Raw genomic sequence first — 15,930 nt, forward strand, 5'->3', positions numbered from 1 at the left:
ACAGACGGACAGGCGGGGGGACGGACGGACAGATGGACGGGGGGGGCAGGATGGGGGGGGACGGACTAGAGGGGTGGGGGGACAGAGGGACGGGGAGGTGGACGGATGGACGGACAGGTGAACGGCTGGGTGGACAGAGGGATGGACGGACGGACAGACAGGGAGATGGACTGGTGGCCGGACGGACAGACGGATGTGTGGATGGACAGGCGGGTGCAGGGGTGGATGGACAGAGGGACAGATGGACAGAGGTACGGGCGGGTGGGTGGACAGCCAGCCAGCTGAATGGTGGCCGGACAGAGAGACGGACAGACAGACAGACAGGTGGGTGGGTGGACAGAGGGACAGACGGACAGACGGGTGGGTGGATGGACAGACAGATAGCTGGATGGTGGCCGGACAGAGGGACAGACGGACAGGTGGGCGGGTGGATGGGTGGACGGACAGATAGCTGAACGGGTGGCTGGACAGAGGGCCGGACGGACAGATGGGGGCGGGTGGACGGACAGACAGACAGCCGAATGGGTGGCCAGACAGAGGGGCGGACGGGCAGACGGGCGGGTGGACGGGCAGACAGCAGGATGGACAGACAGACCGTCCAGCTGCGGGACGCGCCCAGCCCAGCGCGGTGTCTTCGCCCGCCCGCTCCCAGCCTCCTGCCTCAGTTTCCCCCGCCGGCACCCCCCCCTCCGGCAGCCGATCCCCACTCGGGGGGGTCCCCAGCGCCCCCCACCCCCCCAGGCCCTGGGGACCTGTTGCGGGGGGCGCGGGGCGGCCGCGGATGGCGGCAGCGGGACCCGTCCCCGCGGCAGATGACAGCCGGGAGGGCCACGCGTTCCCGTAATTGTTTGTTCCGTCGCCTCGGGTATTTTTGGAGCTTTCCCTTCCTCTGCTCTCCCGTTTCGGAGGCAGCAGCGGCTGGCGGAGAGCGCGCGGGGCCTGGACGCGCCCCGGTGCCCGTGTGGTCGCCGTCGGCCCCCTGAGGCCGCACCGCGGTCCCAAATGCCGTCCCAACCCCGTGTCCCCTCTGCTCCAGGTGTGGGTGCAGGAGACTTGGGGGCCATGCAACGCGTGACCCTGGGGGCACGAGGCGGGCAGCGGGGCCGGAGGAGCCCCAAACATTTCCCGAGCGCTCGCGCCCCCCCCGGCCCCATCCCTGGCGGGGCTCTGAACCGGCTCCGAGGGTGGGGAGAAAAGGGCAGCGAGGAGGCAGGCGAGATGGAGGCAGGCGCGCCCCGCTCCTCGTTAAGCCACCAAACGAAGCCTCAATGGGGGCCGAGTGACGCACGCGGCCCCGTGGCACCCGCCGCCGGAGGTGGCACCCGGCCACATGCCGCCGCGTCCCCGCGTCCCCGTCCCCGCGGTGCACGTGCCGTGCGGTGTGTGCCGAGGCCACGCCGGCACCCCCCTGCCTCAGTTTCCCCCCCCCCAGGGCCGGGCAGGGGCTGCCCACGCCACGTGTCCCCCCATTGTCCCCCTGTTCCCCCCCACCCCCCCCCGGGCACGTGGAGCCCGCGGTGGCCCCCGCGGTGGCGGCGGCGAGCGATCAGCGGCTGGCGAGCGGCACGTCCCCGAAATCAAATTACCTTTGATAGCGCCAGGGCTATTTTCATCTCTCCTCGGTCACGTTGTTCCCCCCCCACCTCCACCCTGCCGCCCCCCCCCCCCCCCCCCCCCGCCCGCTGGCACCCACGTCATTCCCCGGTTCTGCGGGTGCTGTGTCATCCTACCCGCCCCGTCCCCTCCTGCCAGCCCCCGGGACACCGCTGGGGACCACGCGGTGGCACCCAGCTCCCCCCCCCCCCCCCAGCCTGGTGCTGCCTCCCCAACGGGGGTGAAAATGCCCCCCCCCCCCCCCCCGGTCCCTCCCTCCCATCTCCTGGCTGGGGGGGTCGGCAGCTGCCTGCAGGGTGACCCCTGCGGCGGTGGCGGTGCTGTGGTGGTGCTGGGCAGGATCCGGCCCCGGTGCAACCGCCCCCGTGTGCGTGCTGCTGGGGGGCTTGGGGGGGCTTGGGGGGGGCGCTGACCCTGCTCGCGTTGCACATGGGGCGTTACTTCCCCAAATGGACCCCAATTCAAAAGGGGGGACCCCCTCCCAAAATTTGTGAACCCGCACCCCCCCCCCCCCAGCCGATGAAGGCTGCTTCGTTTCGGGTTGCAATCGGTTGTCCCACACCTTCTGCGGGTTTCTTTTTGGGGTGGGGGGGCTTTGCTGGGGAGGGATCCCACCGCCTTCCCCCCCATCTCGGGGTGTGGCTGCAGCGGGGGGGGACAGGCCTGGGGACCCCCCACCCCCTTGGCAGCCTCGGGGGGGGTCCTCAGCCCCCACCCAGGCTGAGCCCCCTCCCTCTCTCTCTCTCCCTGCAGTCAAAAAGGCCAAGTTCGACGGGCCCCAAGGTGAGTGTCCCCTGCCTGTCACCGCAGGGGGGGCTTGGCTGGGGGGGGCAAGGGGACCCCAGGCTCAGCCTTAACCCTGGGGACATCGCTGGGCATCTGTGGAGGTGGGGGGACAGGGCTGGGGGTGCCCTGGACAGGATGGGGGGGGGTCATGGCCAGGCCACCCTGGCAGCAGGGGGTGTCTGGGGCTGGGGGGGGGGCGGGACACTGGGGGTCCCATCACCCTCTGCTTGCTCCCGCAGAGAAGTTCAACACCTACGTGACGCTGAAGGTGCAAAATGTCAAGAGCACGACCATCGCGGTGCGGGGCAACCTGCCCGCCTGGGAGCAGGACTTCATGTTGTGAGTGTCTGGGGGGGGGCACCCCCGGCAGGGACCCCCTGCGCCTGCTGCTCCCTGCGTCCCCCATAAGGACCCCGTGGTCCCTCCACTGCCGCTGCTCCCCCTGCCCCCGGCCCCAGCTGAGTCCTGGGGGGCTGGGGTGGGGGGTGGGGGTGGGGTGGGGGTGACCCCGCTTCTCTCCCCCCCCCCCCCCCCCCAGTGAAATCAACCGGCTGGACCTGGGTCTGACGGTGGAGGTGTGGAACAAGGGGCTCATCTGGGACACCATGGTGGGGATGGTGTGGATCCCCCTCCGGACCATCCGGCAGTCCAATGAGGTAGGGAGCTGGGCAGGGCGCCCCCGGCACCCCAAGGGACACAGAGCCGCCCCCCCCCCCCCGGGTGGCTTCCCTGTCCCTGCACAGAGGGGGACCCCGTGATTCGGGGTCACCAGGAGCTCCCTTGGGTGCTGGCCGCGGTCACCCCCTGCCCCTCGGGGTGTCACCGCACCAGAGCTGGACGCTTGGGTCACCGAGGGGCCGGGGGTGTCCTGGTGTCCCCCCTGAGCCCCCCTTTCCCCCCCCCCCCCCACAGGAGGGCCCCGGGGAGTGGCTGACGCTGGACTCGCAGGTCATCATGACCGACAACGAGATCTCGGGCACCAAGGACCCCACGTTCCACCGCATCCTCCTCGACACCCGCTTCGAGCTGCCGCTGGGTGGGTGCCACCCCTGGGTGCTGCACCCTCCTCTGGGGTGGGGGGGTGGGGGCAGAGGGGGCTCCTCACGCGCTGGGGGTCCAATCCTGCAGCCCCATGCCTGCTTTTTGGGGGGATCTGAGCAACCAGCGGGGTCTTTCCCCTTCCAGATATCCCCGAGGAGGAGGCGAGGTATTGGGCCAAGAAGCTGGAGCAGCTCAACGCCATGCGGGACCAGGACGATGTGAGTGGGGGGGACAGGGCTGGACTGGGCAGGGCTGGGGGGGCCATGGGCAGCCCTCACTGCCCGCTCTCCCCCCAGTACACCTTCCAGGAGGAGCAGGAAAAGCCTCTGCCCGTCCATGGGTCCCAGTGCTGTAAGTGCTGCCCCGTCCCGGCGGGCTGCCCACCCCTTTACCCCGTCCCCCCCACCCCAGCCCCATGCAGTGGGCTCGGGGCGGCTGGACCCCAACCCAAGGGGGGCTCAACCTCACCCCGCACCCTGTCCCTGTCCCCATTTTCCGTCCCTCCCCTCTCTGCTGGTGTTTTGTTGCCCTTGCGTAGGACCCCCCCCCACAGTGGGGCTGAGCCGTGGAGGACAGGGGCAGGGGGGCCGTGGGGGTGGCAAGAGGAGCCTGGGGGCTGGCGGGGGGCTGCTGAGTGGGGGCACCAGCAGGGGGCCCCGGGGGGCAGCAGGTAACAGCTTGGTTTGTCCCAACCCGTGCCTCAGTTTCCCCCTTTGCAGTCACTCCGGGGCCATGCCCAGCCCTGGCACTGTCCCCAGCCCAGCTCGGTGCCACCCCAGAGCCACCACCATCCTTATTTCCTCTGCCCCTTTTCTTTGTAGGCAACTGGAATTATTTTGGCTGGGGAGAGCAGCAGAGTGAGTATCTCGTCCCCTCCTTGCCTTCCAGCCCCACGGTCCCCAGCGCGTCCCCTTCACCCTGCCACGGCCTGGGCTGGGGTCCCGCTGGTGGCTTCACGGTGTGGCTCTGTGCTGGGTGAGGACGGGGACATCGAGCGCCCTGTCCCTGGCAGGATTGTCCCCAGGGGCTGGTGGGGACACGAGGGTCTGTCCCCTCAGGCTGCCCGGGGGCCAACGAGCAGCTCAGGCTTTGCCTCCGTGGCAGAGCATCCTGAGGGCACAGGGGGGTCCTCGCACCCCGTCCTCATCTCCCACCTTCCATATGTCCTATTCCCCCTCCGATGTTCCTGGAACGGGACATACACCCTCCCCTCGCCCCCAAATCCCCTCTGTGAGGGGTCCCACGCAGCCCCCCAGCCCCTTCCCGCATCCTGCTCCCTGCACCCTCCCACGGCGGTGGGGACGTGCGGTTTCAGGGTGTCCCCCTCCCGCTCACGGCATCCCCTCGCAGACGACGACCCTGACAGCACGGTGGACGACCGGGACAGCGACTACCGCAGCGAGACCAGCAACAGCATCCCCCCGCCCTACTACACCACCTCGCAGCCCAACGCCTCGGTCCACCAGTACCCGATGCGGCACCAGCAGCAGAGCTCCCGCGACTCCTACACCGACTCCATGCAGAGCTACGAGCTGGACTACTCGGACCAGCGGCCCATCAGGTAGCGCCCCGGCAGCCGGTGCCCACCTGCCACCTGCTCTTCCCACCCTCCCGCGGGTGGCCGAGGCCAGCGGGGTGGCACTGGGGACATTAAGGGTGACGGAGGGACGATGGAGAGGCGAGGAAGAGGAGGGGGACGGTGCCGGCCCCGAGCCTCTCCTCGCTGGAGACCGCGGAGGAGTTCTCGAGCTCTCTTGGGTCGACCCGCTCCTCTGTCCCCAGCGGCGTCCCCAAGCCCCGAGCGAGCCGGGGACGCAGACGTGGCCATAGGGCAGGTGGGGACAAGCCACATGGTCACAGCTCCCCGCCAGCACAAGGTGCCAGCCCTGTCCCCAGGACGGAGCCCCCCCAGCCGACGTCCCCGCAGCGGCGGGGGATGCTGGGGCACGGCGGGTGGCGGCGGCGCGGCACCGGGACCTTGCTGACCATCGTCTTCCTCTCCTCCCCGGCAGACGCTACGGTAGCGTAGACTCTGCCACAAACGACGCTGAGTCCGCTTCCGCGTCGAGCAGGCGGACCAGCCGCCAGCCTTCCCTTGAGAGCAGGCGGTCCCTAGACCTATCGGATAGGTGGGTCGCGTCCTCGTCGCGTGCCGTGTGCCGTCGCAGAGTGCTGTGGTCGCTCCTTGCAGCCGCGGTGAGGCCAACACCAGTCCCGGCAAGGGCGGCTTCGCCCCCGCCGTGGGTCCCCCCAGCACGGGAGCAGCCTTGGGATGCTCCGAGGGGGGGAGGAGGGGGGGTATTTTCGCCCCTCTTGCTGCTGTGCCGGAGCCGGCGGTGGGGATGTGCCCGTGTCGGGGCACAGCGATCAGCTCCCCATCACGGCACGGGAGCCGGTGCTGCGGGGACACGAAGGCCGCCTGCGTCCCCGACCACCTCCCACGCTGCTAGAGCTCGCCAGGCAAAAGCCCCTCGCAGTGATTTCGGACCCCGAGAATTGCCCAGGGGCCCCGCTTGGGCCAGGATCAGGCCGGGTTTCCAGGCACGAGCCGTGTCTCCTGCACCCCCGTGCCCCAAGTCCCCTTCCCCGAGGAACCCCCCTGTTGCTGGATGATGCCTGTGCCCCTGGGTGTCCCCAGTGCCCCTGGGTGTCCCCATTGCCCCGCTCCCCGCAGCATGTCCCCAGCCTCCCGCTGGCTCCCTGCTTCCCCCAGGGCGCTGCCCGACCCCTTCCCGTGTCCCCCCTCGCCCACCCCAAGCCCCGGCTGGAGACGTGGTGTCGGCCTCTTCCTAGGCATGTCCCTGTCCCTGTCCTGTCTGCATGTGTGCTTCTGTGAGTCCCCGCAGCCCCGCGGCCACCGGGCCACCCCGTCCCCAGCAGCGCCTGTGGGATGCGAGGAGTCCCCCTGCCCTGCTGCACCCACGGGTGCAGGCAGCAGCGAGAGGAGGGTGCAGCGGGAAGGGGGCGGTGGAAAGGGCCTGGCCCCACAAAAAGAGCGGAGAGGGGACCCCGGGCAGTGTCTGTGGGGTGAGGGTGTCCGTGAGGGGTGCAGGAGAGTGGGGATGGGGTTGGGGGGCAGATTTTGCGGGACGGGGGGGCAGGAGGCCAGAGCCAGCTGTGGGTGCCACCCTGCCATGCTGTGCCCCCACCCTTGGCAGGGGTGAGGCCAGGGGACAGCCACGAAGGTCCGGCCCCCCCAGCACCCCAGCCTGGGGGTCCAGTCCCAGCCTTGGGTCCGTGCCTTCGACCGCCAGGATGAGGAGCCCGGTGCCCACCCAGGGGCACGTCCCGGGGGAGCCCCCGCCATGCCAACCCCATCCAGCCCTGCTACCGTGGGGTCCTTGGGGGGCGAGGGGGCATGGGGCGGGCGGTGCCGTGGCACAGACCCACGGGAACCCCGTCCTTGTCCCCCTCGCCCCGCAGCCCCACGGGGAGCAGCCGCTACGCCTCGTCGGCCGAGCTGAGCCAGGGCAGCTCCCAGCTGAGCGAGGACTTTGAGAACGAGAGCCTGCGGGACTCGGAGCTGGACGAGCGGGACGGCGACTCCTACCACTCCTGCCACAGCTCCGTCAGCTACCGCAAGGACTCGCCGCGCTGGGAGGAGGACGAGGACGATGACCTCTACCTGGAGGAGGAGGAAGAGGAGTTCAACGAGGACTACAGCGAGAATGAGGAAGGCTACCCCAAGGAGGAGGAGGAAGAGGAGGAAGAGCTGCGGGAGCCGGGCCCCTATGAAGCCCCTGAGCACGACGCCTACCCCCCGACACAGAAAGCGCAGCAGCAGCAGCAGCAGCAGGTCCCGCAGCCCCAGCAGCCCCAGCTGGTCCCGCAGGCGAAGCCGCAGCAGCAGGAGAGGAAGGAGGAGAGGAAGGAGGAGAGGAGGGAGGACAAGGACACCTCTGTCCCACAAGAGACCCCGGAGGCCCAGCGGGGAGGGGAAGAAGCCCCCCTGCCAGAGGCAGAGCCCGAGCCTGAGCCCCCCAAACCAGCAGAGAGGTAGGAGAGTGATTTTGTCCTGGGGTGGCACCAGGGTGGCACCATGCTGGGGACACTGGGGATGCTCTGGACCCTCCAAACCAGCCGTGGTGGCTCTGCTGTCACCCCTGTGCCCCCTGCCTGGGGAGAGCCCCAGCCAGCAGCTGGGCACCAACACGGTCAGAGGAGGGAATTTGGTGAAAGCTCGGCCGTGGTCTCCCGTGCTGCACAGAGGAGGTGGGGGTGGCTGAGTCCCTGGCACGGCGCGTGGATAATTCAGATGCCGGTCGCTGCCTTCAATTTCTGAATGCACCCGTTTTGCCATGGTTCGGTGAGCACAACAGCTCTGCGCAGAGGGGAAGCTTTCTGGTCTTTTATTTGGTTTAAATTATAGACTGGACCTGGGGAACCTCTGATTTAAAGGAAGGCGCAATGATTTTTTTGCATGAAAAACGTCTTTTTTAGGCACAAGGGCTGGCTAGAGCCCTGGCAAAGGTGCCATCAGTTCAGGTCTGCCTGCAGTGCCCGTTCTGTGGGCAGCCACTGTGTGGTCCCACACTGGGGACCACCGATAAGCACGGGTGAGGTCCCGCAGGGTGTCCCCAGCTCCCCGTGGCCTCATCCAGGCACCATCCCCGCTGCCACCTCACACCGGGCTCTCCAGGAGCCCGGGAGGTTCGGAGCATTTCTCTTCTTTTCCTCCTTGTCTGGATTTTACAAAGAGGGGAGGAAAACAACCCCATCAGCACGTCCAGGCTGGAAATTCATCCCTGGGCACATCCACCTGCTCCTAGCCCCGGTGTGGTGGGAAGCCCTCCGGCTCCCTTGGGTGCCCGGGGCAAGGTCCCCTAAGGGCGAGGGGACTTCGGCTTCTCCTCACTCTGCCTTGGGCCCTTTCCTTGGGATCTGCCACCACTGCAGTCCTCCCTGGTAGGAAAGTGACGTTTGCCATGGCCACGTTTGCTCAGGACCCATTTGGATCCCTAAACCTCGTCTGTGCCCGCGTCCCGGTGCCGTGCTGGCGGTGAGCGGGCTGTGTGTCCTTGCAGGGAGCCGGCGGAGGCGGAGGTGCAGGACCCCAAAGCGCGAGCCAAGGCCAACTGGCTGAGAGCCTTCAACAAGGTCTGCCTGCAGCTGCAGGAGGTGAGTGTCCCCGTGGCACGGCACGGCACGGCGAGCCCTGCCTGGCACCTCTGCCGCCCACCCCATGGCGTCCCGCACCTCGAGGGCAGCGGGGACCTGGCTGTCCCCAGCCTGTCGGTGGCCCCATGAGGGGCAGGGAGCGCTGAGGACCTTCCCCGTGTGTGCTGCATGCCGGTGCCAGCCCCTCCGCCCCGTCCCCTGCGTTGCGCTGACACTTTTTTGTTCTGTTTTTAGACTCCATCCTCCATCTTTTCTTTTTGTTTTGGCTCTGGATTCACCCCACGGGGCTTCGGTCCCCCTCCCTGCCGCTTCTCTTTTCAGTTCTCCACCACCATGGCCCTTGCGCCCGCGTCTCCCCTGCCCGCAGGGGAGGGCTGTAGCCTGCCTGCAGGTAAGCATGTCCGAAAGGAACTGGCCCCGCTCCATGCGTGCCTTCCCCGTGTGCGTGTGTGTGTGCAGGGATTGCCCCGGGAGGGAGGAAGAATTGGCTCTTTCCTCCTTTTTTTTCCCCCAAAAAAGTTCCCCGGGGGTCCCTGCACACACCCCCTTTCCTGCCATCTCCCCCAGCTCCAGCTCTGCTGTGCCTCCGAGCGCTGCTCCCACTCCCCGAAAGCTGCGGTTCTGCACGGTGCAGCCGTCCCCACCCAACTCCTCCACCGAGCTTTTGGGGCCGTTTGGCCCCCTCTCACCCTGCTCAGCCTCTCAAAGCTATTGTAGAGCCCCATCCTTTTAGGACCAGGTGCCAGGTGCTCACAGCCCCCCCCCCCCCCCCCGTGTTTTGCAGGCCCGCGGGGAAGGCGATGGAGAAGCTAAATCGCTGTGGTTCAAAGGCGGGTGAGTATCTGGGGAGCGTGGGGCTGGCCCCTCCTGCCGGCTGTAGGATGGGATGAGTGCTTTGTGGGGCTGGGGAGAGCTGTGGGGCAGTTGGCCCCATGAGCTGGGGGCCGGGTTTTTGGGCTGGAAGATGGTCGTTTGGTACTTTTGGAGATGTCCCCGGCTGCTGCTGTGTCCCCAAAGAGGCACCGCCAAGGGGACAGCAAGGAGGTGAGTGGGACAGGGGGGACAGAGCCGGGCGGCCGCTCCCGCATCCCTCCTGCTGTCTGGGACCTGAGTGATGCCACGGGGCACCCCGAGCCCCCACCTTGCCCTCGCCGGCAGCCCTGCTCTGCACTGAAAAGCCCCCAAAGGCTGTTTTTCACTCCATTTCCCTCTGCACCACTGCAGCAAACTGGCTCAACGTGGGGCAAGCCGCAGCTTTCCAGCAGCATCCCCTTCCCTGCGCCTTCCAGCCCAGCCCCGGTGGGGCTCTGTTGCTCCCCAGGAGCGTGGGGGTCCCCTCCTGCCTCAGTTTCCCCTTCCCCGCTGACTCTCCTCTCTCTTGCAGGCCTGGTGGCGGGCTGATCATTATAGACAGCATGCCGGACATACGCAAGCGAAAACCCATCCCCTTAGTTAGCGATTTGGTGAGGTTCCTCCCGTAACGCCTTGCACCCCACAGCCGCCGGCTTCGCTCCCGCTGGACCGCGCCACCCGCGCCCCGCTCCCCGGCCGCCTCTAACATGCCTTGTGTTCTCTGTTCTCTCTCCTCCGGCCTGGCTTGGCCGCCCCCGGCTGCAGGGGGGCGGCGGTAAGGTTTCTGCGCTGCATTAACAGCATGCCCGACATTAAGCCTGGACGCAAATCTCTCCCTCTAGTCAGCGATCTGGTGAGCGCGGGCCGAGGGGTTAAAGGGAGAGCACCCTTGGGTGCTGCCGGCCGGCCCCGCTGAGCAGCCTCTGCTCCTGATGGTGGTGGTGGGGGGGTCCCAGGCTGATTTGGGGTCTCCTGGCCCAGGACCGCGGTTGGGGGCTGCGAGGACAGCGTGGCCGGGCTCTCCCCACCCAAGGGTGCTTCTCTTTAACGGAGCTGCAGGGTCCCGACACCAAGCATCAGCCCGAGGCGTCTGGTTTCCTGAGTTTTGCTGGTGCCACAAGAGCACGGACGTGTCCCCAGTCCCCTCCTGTCCCACCCAACCGTGGTCCCCAGGGCTTGGGTGGTGACGGTGCCAAGCAGATGGACCCGTGTGCTGCAGGAGTGCTGGGTTTTGGAGCCCGTGCTCTCCTCCCCAGCATCGTGATGGGCTGTGCCATCCCCTCACTGGGCACCGCGGTCCCATCCAGCCCCTGCAATGCACAGGGTCCCCCTGCTGTCACCTCTGGTGACAAAAGACAGTGATTTTGGAAACCAGACACCTGTTGTGCCCAGAATTAGGTGCCCTTCACCTCCTTCCTCCACCTCCAGGGTGTCTCTGTCCTGTCCCCAGCCCCCTGCCCCGCCCCACCCCGCTGCTCCCCCTCGCTGCCCTTGTCCCCAGCCCGCTCAGGGCACCTGCTGATGCTTCTGCTGTGCTGTGTCGGTGTCGGGGTTTCGGGATGCTGGGTTGCAGGTGGCAGTGGGGTGGGCACTGTGGGAGGGAGGAGGTGGGGGCTGCTGCCTTGTCCTGGTGGGATTTGGCAGGGGACAAAGCGGGGACACTCGTTCTGATGTGAAATGGCTCCTAATAACGGCCTTTAATTCCCTCCTCGCTGGCCCTGGCTGCCCGCAGGCAATGGTGAGTGCCCCCACCCCAGTCCTGGGGGTCTCGGACCCACGGCGAGGGGCCATGCTGGATCTGGGGTCTCTGTTTCTTTCCCACAGTCCTTGGTCCAGTCCAGGAAAGCAGGAATCACGTCCGCGCTGGCGTCAAGCACCTTAAACAACGAGGAGCTGGTAGGTGCCAGGCGGGATGGGGCGTGGGGCGGTGAGAGTGACGGGGACGCGGGGTCCACGCTCCATCCTCCTCTGGCAATAACAATGCAGCCACCGTGCTCACAGACACGTTTGGGGACAGTGGCATTTGTCCTGTGCCTGCTCTACATGCTGCTGAGCTCGTCCCCATCCAGCGGTGACACTTCGGGTGGCCCAACACCTGTGGTTGGGGGCTCTGCGTGAGCTTCTCCCCCCTCTCTCTCCCTTCCTTGCCCAGAAAAACCATGTTTACAAGAAGACCCTGCAAGCCTTAGTGTACCCCATCTCCTGCACGACGCCCCACAACTTCGAGGTGTGGACGGCCACCACCCCCACCTACTGCTACGAGTGCGAGGGGCTGCTCTGGGGCATCGCCCGGCAGGGCATGCGCTGCGCCGAGTGCGGTGTGAAGTGCCACGAGAAGTGCCAGGACCTGCTCAACGCCGACTGCCTGCAGAGTAAGGGGCCATCGCCCGTGGCCTTCTCCCTTCTCGCCTCGGGGTGGCACGGAGCGAGCTAGCAGTGATTTGGGAGCCGGTCTCCTGCTGCGTGCGTGGGGAGGCGGTGAGCAGGGCAGAGCTGCTCTGGGCAGGGTGTAAACCCCTCCAAGTTTGAATTTGTTCGTTGTGGTGAGCTTGGGGAGGTCTCAGCTCTTTCCCAGGCACTGTCTGTCCCCCCCATCCCACCTGTCACTGTCCTCTCCCAGGGGCAGCGGAGAAGAGCTCCAAGCATGGAGCAGAGGACCGGACCCAGAACATCATCATGGTGCTCAAAGACCGCATGAAGATCCGGGAGCGCAACAAGCCGGAGATCTTCGAGCTGATCCAGGAGGTGTTTGGGGTCACCAAGACCACGCACACGCAGCAGATGAAGGCGGTGAAGCAGAGCGTCCTGGACGGCACCTCCAAGTGGTCGGCCAAGATCAGCATCACAGGTGGGCACCGGCCGCGCCTGGCGCCCCACGCTGCGGGGACCCTGCGGCCCTGCACGGGGTGTCCCTGCGGGCACAGCTCCTGCTGCCCCCGGCTGATCCCTCTAAGAGCCAGAGCATTTGGGGCGAGAGTGGAGACGTGCTCCATGAGCCACGCTGTCCCTCCGCACACCTCTTGTCCCTGCAGATGTGGCTGTCCCCATGCACAAGCACGCTTCGTGCGCCAGCCCTCCGTGTCCTGCAGAGTGGCTTTGGTCCCTGGGGCTCTGTGGGGCAACACTGGGGTGACATCGGGTGCTCCTCATGGGGACCTCGGTGTGGCCACAGCACTGACTTTGCTCTCTGTTCTCTCCACTATGCCACACGCGTGCCTGGCGTGGATGGGTGTATGTGTCGTGCCGTGCCATGCCGTGCCGTGCCAGTCGTTTGTGCCCAGGGCCTGCAAGCAAAGGATAAGACGGGCTCCAGTGACCCATACGTTACCGTCCAAGTTGGAAAGACAAAAAAAAGGACTAAAACTATCTACGGCAATCTCAACCCGGTCTGGGAGGAGAATTTCCATTTGTAAGTTGGCCCCCGGCCCTTTCAGCCCCTCCCTGGCCGTTTGGGTGGTGGGCGGCAGGGACCTGCCCCAGCTGAGGACAAAGGGGGCTGCTGGGTGCCGGGGCTGTCCCTAGGCCTGGTTTGGGGAACTGGAGGCCGGGTTTCCCTGCTCACCCCGGGACTCGCCACCTCTCTCCCCCAGCGAGTGCCATAACTCCTCCGACCGCATCAAGGTCCGCGTCTGGGACGAAGACGACGACATCAAGTCCCGCGTCAAGCAGCGCTTCAAGAGGGAGTCTGACGACTTCCTGGGCCAGACGATCATCGAGGTGCGGACGCTGAGCGGGGAGATGGACGTCTGGTACAACCTCGGTAAGCAGCTGTCCGTGTGCCACCGCCCTGCCGCAAAGGGAGCTTTTGGCTTGTTGGTGTGAGGTCATTATCATTTGATATCATTTGATATCAGGATCAAGTGTTTGCGTGGGGTCACTCAGGGAAACTGAGGCACGGAGAGGGGCCCCGTCCCTGTAGTACCCGAGGATCCAGCTGCATCCCTCTCTGTGATGCCTTGGTTGCTGTGTACTCCGGACTCTCCGCGATGGGGCTGTTACAGGATGGGGGTGAGCAGAGCAGCTCTGGGGGCGCTCACTCCTCACCCCGCTCTCTGTGCCCCCCCAGACAAGCGGACAGACAAGTCGGCCGTGTCGGGAGCCATCCGGCTGCACATCAGTGTGGAGATCAAGGGCGAGGAGAAGGTGGCTCCCTACCACGTGCAGTACACGTGCCTGCACGAGGTGAGCCACGCACGGACCACATCTCCACAGCACAACGCACGGGTCCCTGCCATGCCACCGCCGGCCCCGGGGACCTGATGGGACTCGCGTGTGTGCCCCCAGAACCTTTTCCACTTTGTGACGGATTTGCAAAACAACGGTGTGGTGAAGATCCCCGACGCCAAGGGGGATGATGCCTGGAAGGTGTACTTTGACGAGACGGCGCAGGAGATCGTGGATGAGTTTGCCATGCGCTACGGGGTGGAGTCCATCTACCAGGCCATGACGTGAGTTCCTTGCCCCTGGTGTCACACCAAGCCTGGGCCTTGTCCTCCCCTCCCGCTGCTGTTTGTGCTCCCACCCTCACCATGGGGACACACACCCACCCTGCACGCGTGTGCTCGCCACCTTCTCCATGAGCACCCCGAGCCCCGCGGCACCCAGCGCCCTCACCTCCCTCCTCTCCCCGCCAGGCATTTTGCCTGCCTCTCCTCCAAGTACATGTGCCCGGGGGTGCCGGCAGTGATGAGCACCCTGCTCGCCAACATCAACGCCTACTATGCCCACACCACCGCCTCCACCAACGTCTCGGCCTCCGACCGCTTTGCCGCTTCCAATTTCGGGGTAAGTCCGATGGTGCGTAAACACTCCTTCCTTCTTCTTCTCTTTTCTCTGGGGATGGGGTGGGGGGCGAAAAGGGGGCGAAAAGGGCCGTGCAAGGCAGCTCCCCACCCAACAGCAGCTGGGCAGCGGGTATTGACCCCTGCTTGCCCCCAGATTCATCCCTCTCCCATTTTTGGGGGAAGAAAATGAGCCACCACCTTCCTAGGAGAAGGCCTAAATTCGCTCCCAAAATTATTATGGTGAAAGCTGGCTTGAAGTCAGGGCCGGCTGGGATGGCAACACGCCGTGCACCCTCAGTGCCAAAGCTGGCCGGGAGCTTTGCACAGCCCTGCACGCGTCGGGTGCGAGCCCAGACTGCCGCAAACTCGCCCGGCTGTGCCAGCACCCATGGGTGCCTCGCTGAAAGGGGCTGAGTTTGCGCCGGGACTGGGTGCGCCCGTGGGGACGCGGGTGAGGAGGGGGCTGCGCTCTCACCCCAGCTGCCCCCGCGTCTCACCTGGGTGCACGCAGGCGCTGCGGGGTCGGAGCCCAGCCCCGGTTAGGGTGAAGCGCTGGGTAGTGAGGGACGGGATAGTGAGAGCCGAGCGAGCCGTGCCGCAGGGCCATGCGGAAGGAGGAGACCACACGACAAACCTTTTCTCTGACGTGGAGGGTTTTAAAAACTTGTTTCTTTCTCTTTTTTTAGAGAGCCTAAGGCTGGGTCCTAAAGTGCCCGGCCGTGTCGCTTTATCCCCGAGTGCCAGCGTGTCCGGTTTTAAGCGCGCTGCAGCCGCTCGGTGCCGGGGGCTGTTGCCATCTCCGGCGCTCCGAAGGTTTGCGGGCGCCAGCGCAGGCTGCGGGCTCGGCCGAGCTGCGGCCAGGTGGACGTGGGACTCGTCCCCGGCCCCACTTGGAGGCAGGGGGATGCCGGGTCCTGGGACAGCCCCGGCTCCATCACAGCCAATGTGGGGGTGTGCAACCCGCCCCCCCCCCCCCCCAGCACAGGGGCACGGCAAAGTGCCTCCCAGTTGCTTTGCCTCCATCTCAGATGCCTGATTTGCAACCCGATGTGAGGTTCGCATCCCTTCACCCTGTGCTAAGTGGTTGGGAGCTGAGTTAAAGCCTCTCATCCCCAAAGACCATCAGCCCACGGCGTTTCCCCTCCGAGCAGCCTGGGCAGGGAAGCAAGGAGCCCTCAGAGCACCCACCTCCTGCTTTGTCCAACAACGCTCTTTGTCTCCAGCGGCCTTGCTTTGTCTTGAAGCAGCTCAGACCCAAAGCTGGGCAAACGCAGCCCCAGCAGCACAGCTGCTCTCCCCATGCCCTTTTTTCCTGAGCTCTCCGAAGGCTTCGTTCCCGGGGCTGAGCAGCCTGGAGGTGCGATGCTGCAGCCCCCTCCTTGCTCCTGCCTCGAGCCCAGGCTTGGAGGCATCTGAGCGGGCAGGGCAGGGGGTCCCCCCGTCCCCCTCCGGCACAGCAAGAGCTGAGGGGATGCATGCTCCTGCCTCTCGGTCCTGCACCGAGGGGTCCCCACTCTGCAGGGGCCACGCGTGCCCTGGAGCCACCGAGAGCTGCCACCAAGCCCCAGTCACCGGAGAGCACGGGCTGCTCCGTGGGCACCCCAGCACCCAGGCACAGGGTGGCAGCACTAGGGAAGGAAGGCAGGGATGGAGGCAGGAGGGGAGGCAGGGTGGCAGGACAGGGACGAGCGGGCTGGGGCACAGAGGCAGGCGCAGCGGGGGGGGGGGGTGGCCC

At 66.5% G+C, this 15,930-nt stretch overlaps 1 protein-coding gene across 16 annotated transcripts in view; it reads left to right on the forward strand.

The window, feature by feature from the left end:
* UNC13A (unc-13 homolog A) overlaps nt 1-15,930 on the forward strand; it is a 31,384-nt gene that overhangs the window by 1,824 nt on the left and 13,630 nt on the right. For 6 of the 16 annotated variants that reach the window (XM_040537326.1, XM_040537331.1, XM_040537330.1 and 3 more), the window contains exons 2-23: nt 2,368-2,397; nt 2,640-2,739; nt 2,939-3,056; nt 3,313-3,436; nt 3,586-3,659; nt 3,738-3,792; nt 4,263-4,298; nt 4,792-5,002; nt 5,454-5,570; nt 6,865-7,437; nt 8,466-8,559; nt 9,344-9,393; nt 10,177-10,264; nt 11,144-11,149; nt 11,236-11,307; nt 11,564-11,783; nt 12,032-12,259; nt 12,679-12,820; nt 13,002-13,171; nt 13,478-13,593; nt 13,696-13,859; nt 14,046-14,208. In XM_040537326.1, coding sequence (XP_040393260.1) covers nt 2,368-2,397; nt 2,640-2,739; nt 2,939-3,056; nt 3,313-3,436; nt 3,586-3,659; nt 3,738-3,792; nt 4,263-4,298; nt 4,792-5,002; nt 5,454-5,570; nt 6,865-7,437; nt 8,466-8,559; nt 9,344-9,393; nt 10,177-10,264; nt 11,144-11,149; nt 11,236-11,307; nt 11,564-11,783; nt 12,032-12,259; nt 12,679-12,820; nt 13,002-13,171; nt 13,478-13,593; nt 13,696-13,859; nt 14,046-14,208 — 2,951 coding nt within the window. Of the gene's footprint in view, nt 1-2,367; nt 2,398-2,639; nt 2,740-2,938; nt 3,057-3,312; nt 3,437-3,585; nt 3,660-3,737; nt 3,793-4,262; nt 4,299-4,791; nt 5,003-5,453; nt 5,571-6,864; nt 7,438-8,465; nt 8,560-9,343; nt 9,394-9,943; nt 10,023-10,176; nt 10,265-11,143; nt 11,150-11,235; nt 11,308-11,563; nt 11,784-12,031; nt 12,260-12,678; nt 12,821-13,001; nt 13,172-13,477; nt 13,594-13,695; nt 13,860-14,045; nt 14,209-15,930 lie in introns of all 16 variants that reach the window. The other 10 variants (XM_040537328.1, XM_040537341.1, XM_040537337.1 and 7 more) reach the window with 5 other exon arrangements.

This window comes from Cygnus olor, chromosome 26 (assembly GCF_009769625.2).
Source record: "Cygnus olor isolate bCygOlo1 chromosome 26, bCygOlo1.pri.v2, whole genome shotgun sequence".
Classification (NCBI taxonomy): Eukaryota; Metazoa; Chordata; class Aves; order Anseriformes; family Anatidae; genus Cygnus; species Cygnus olor.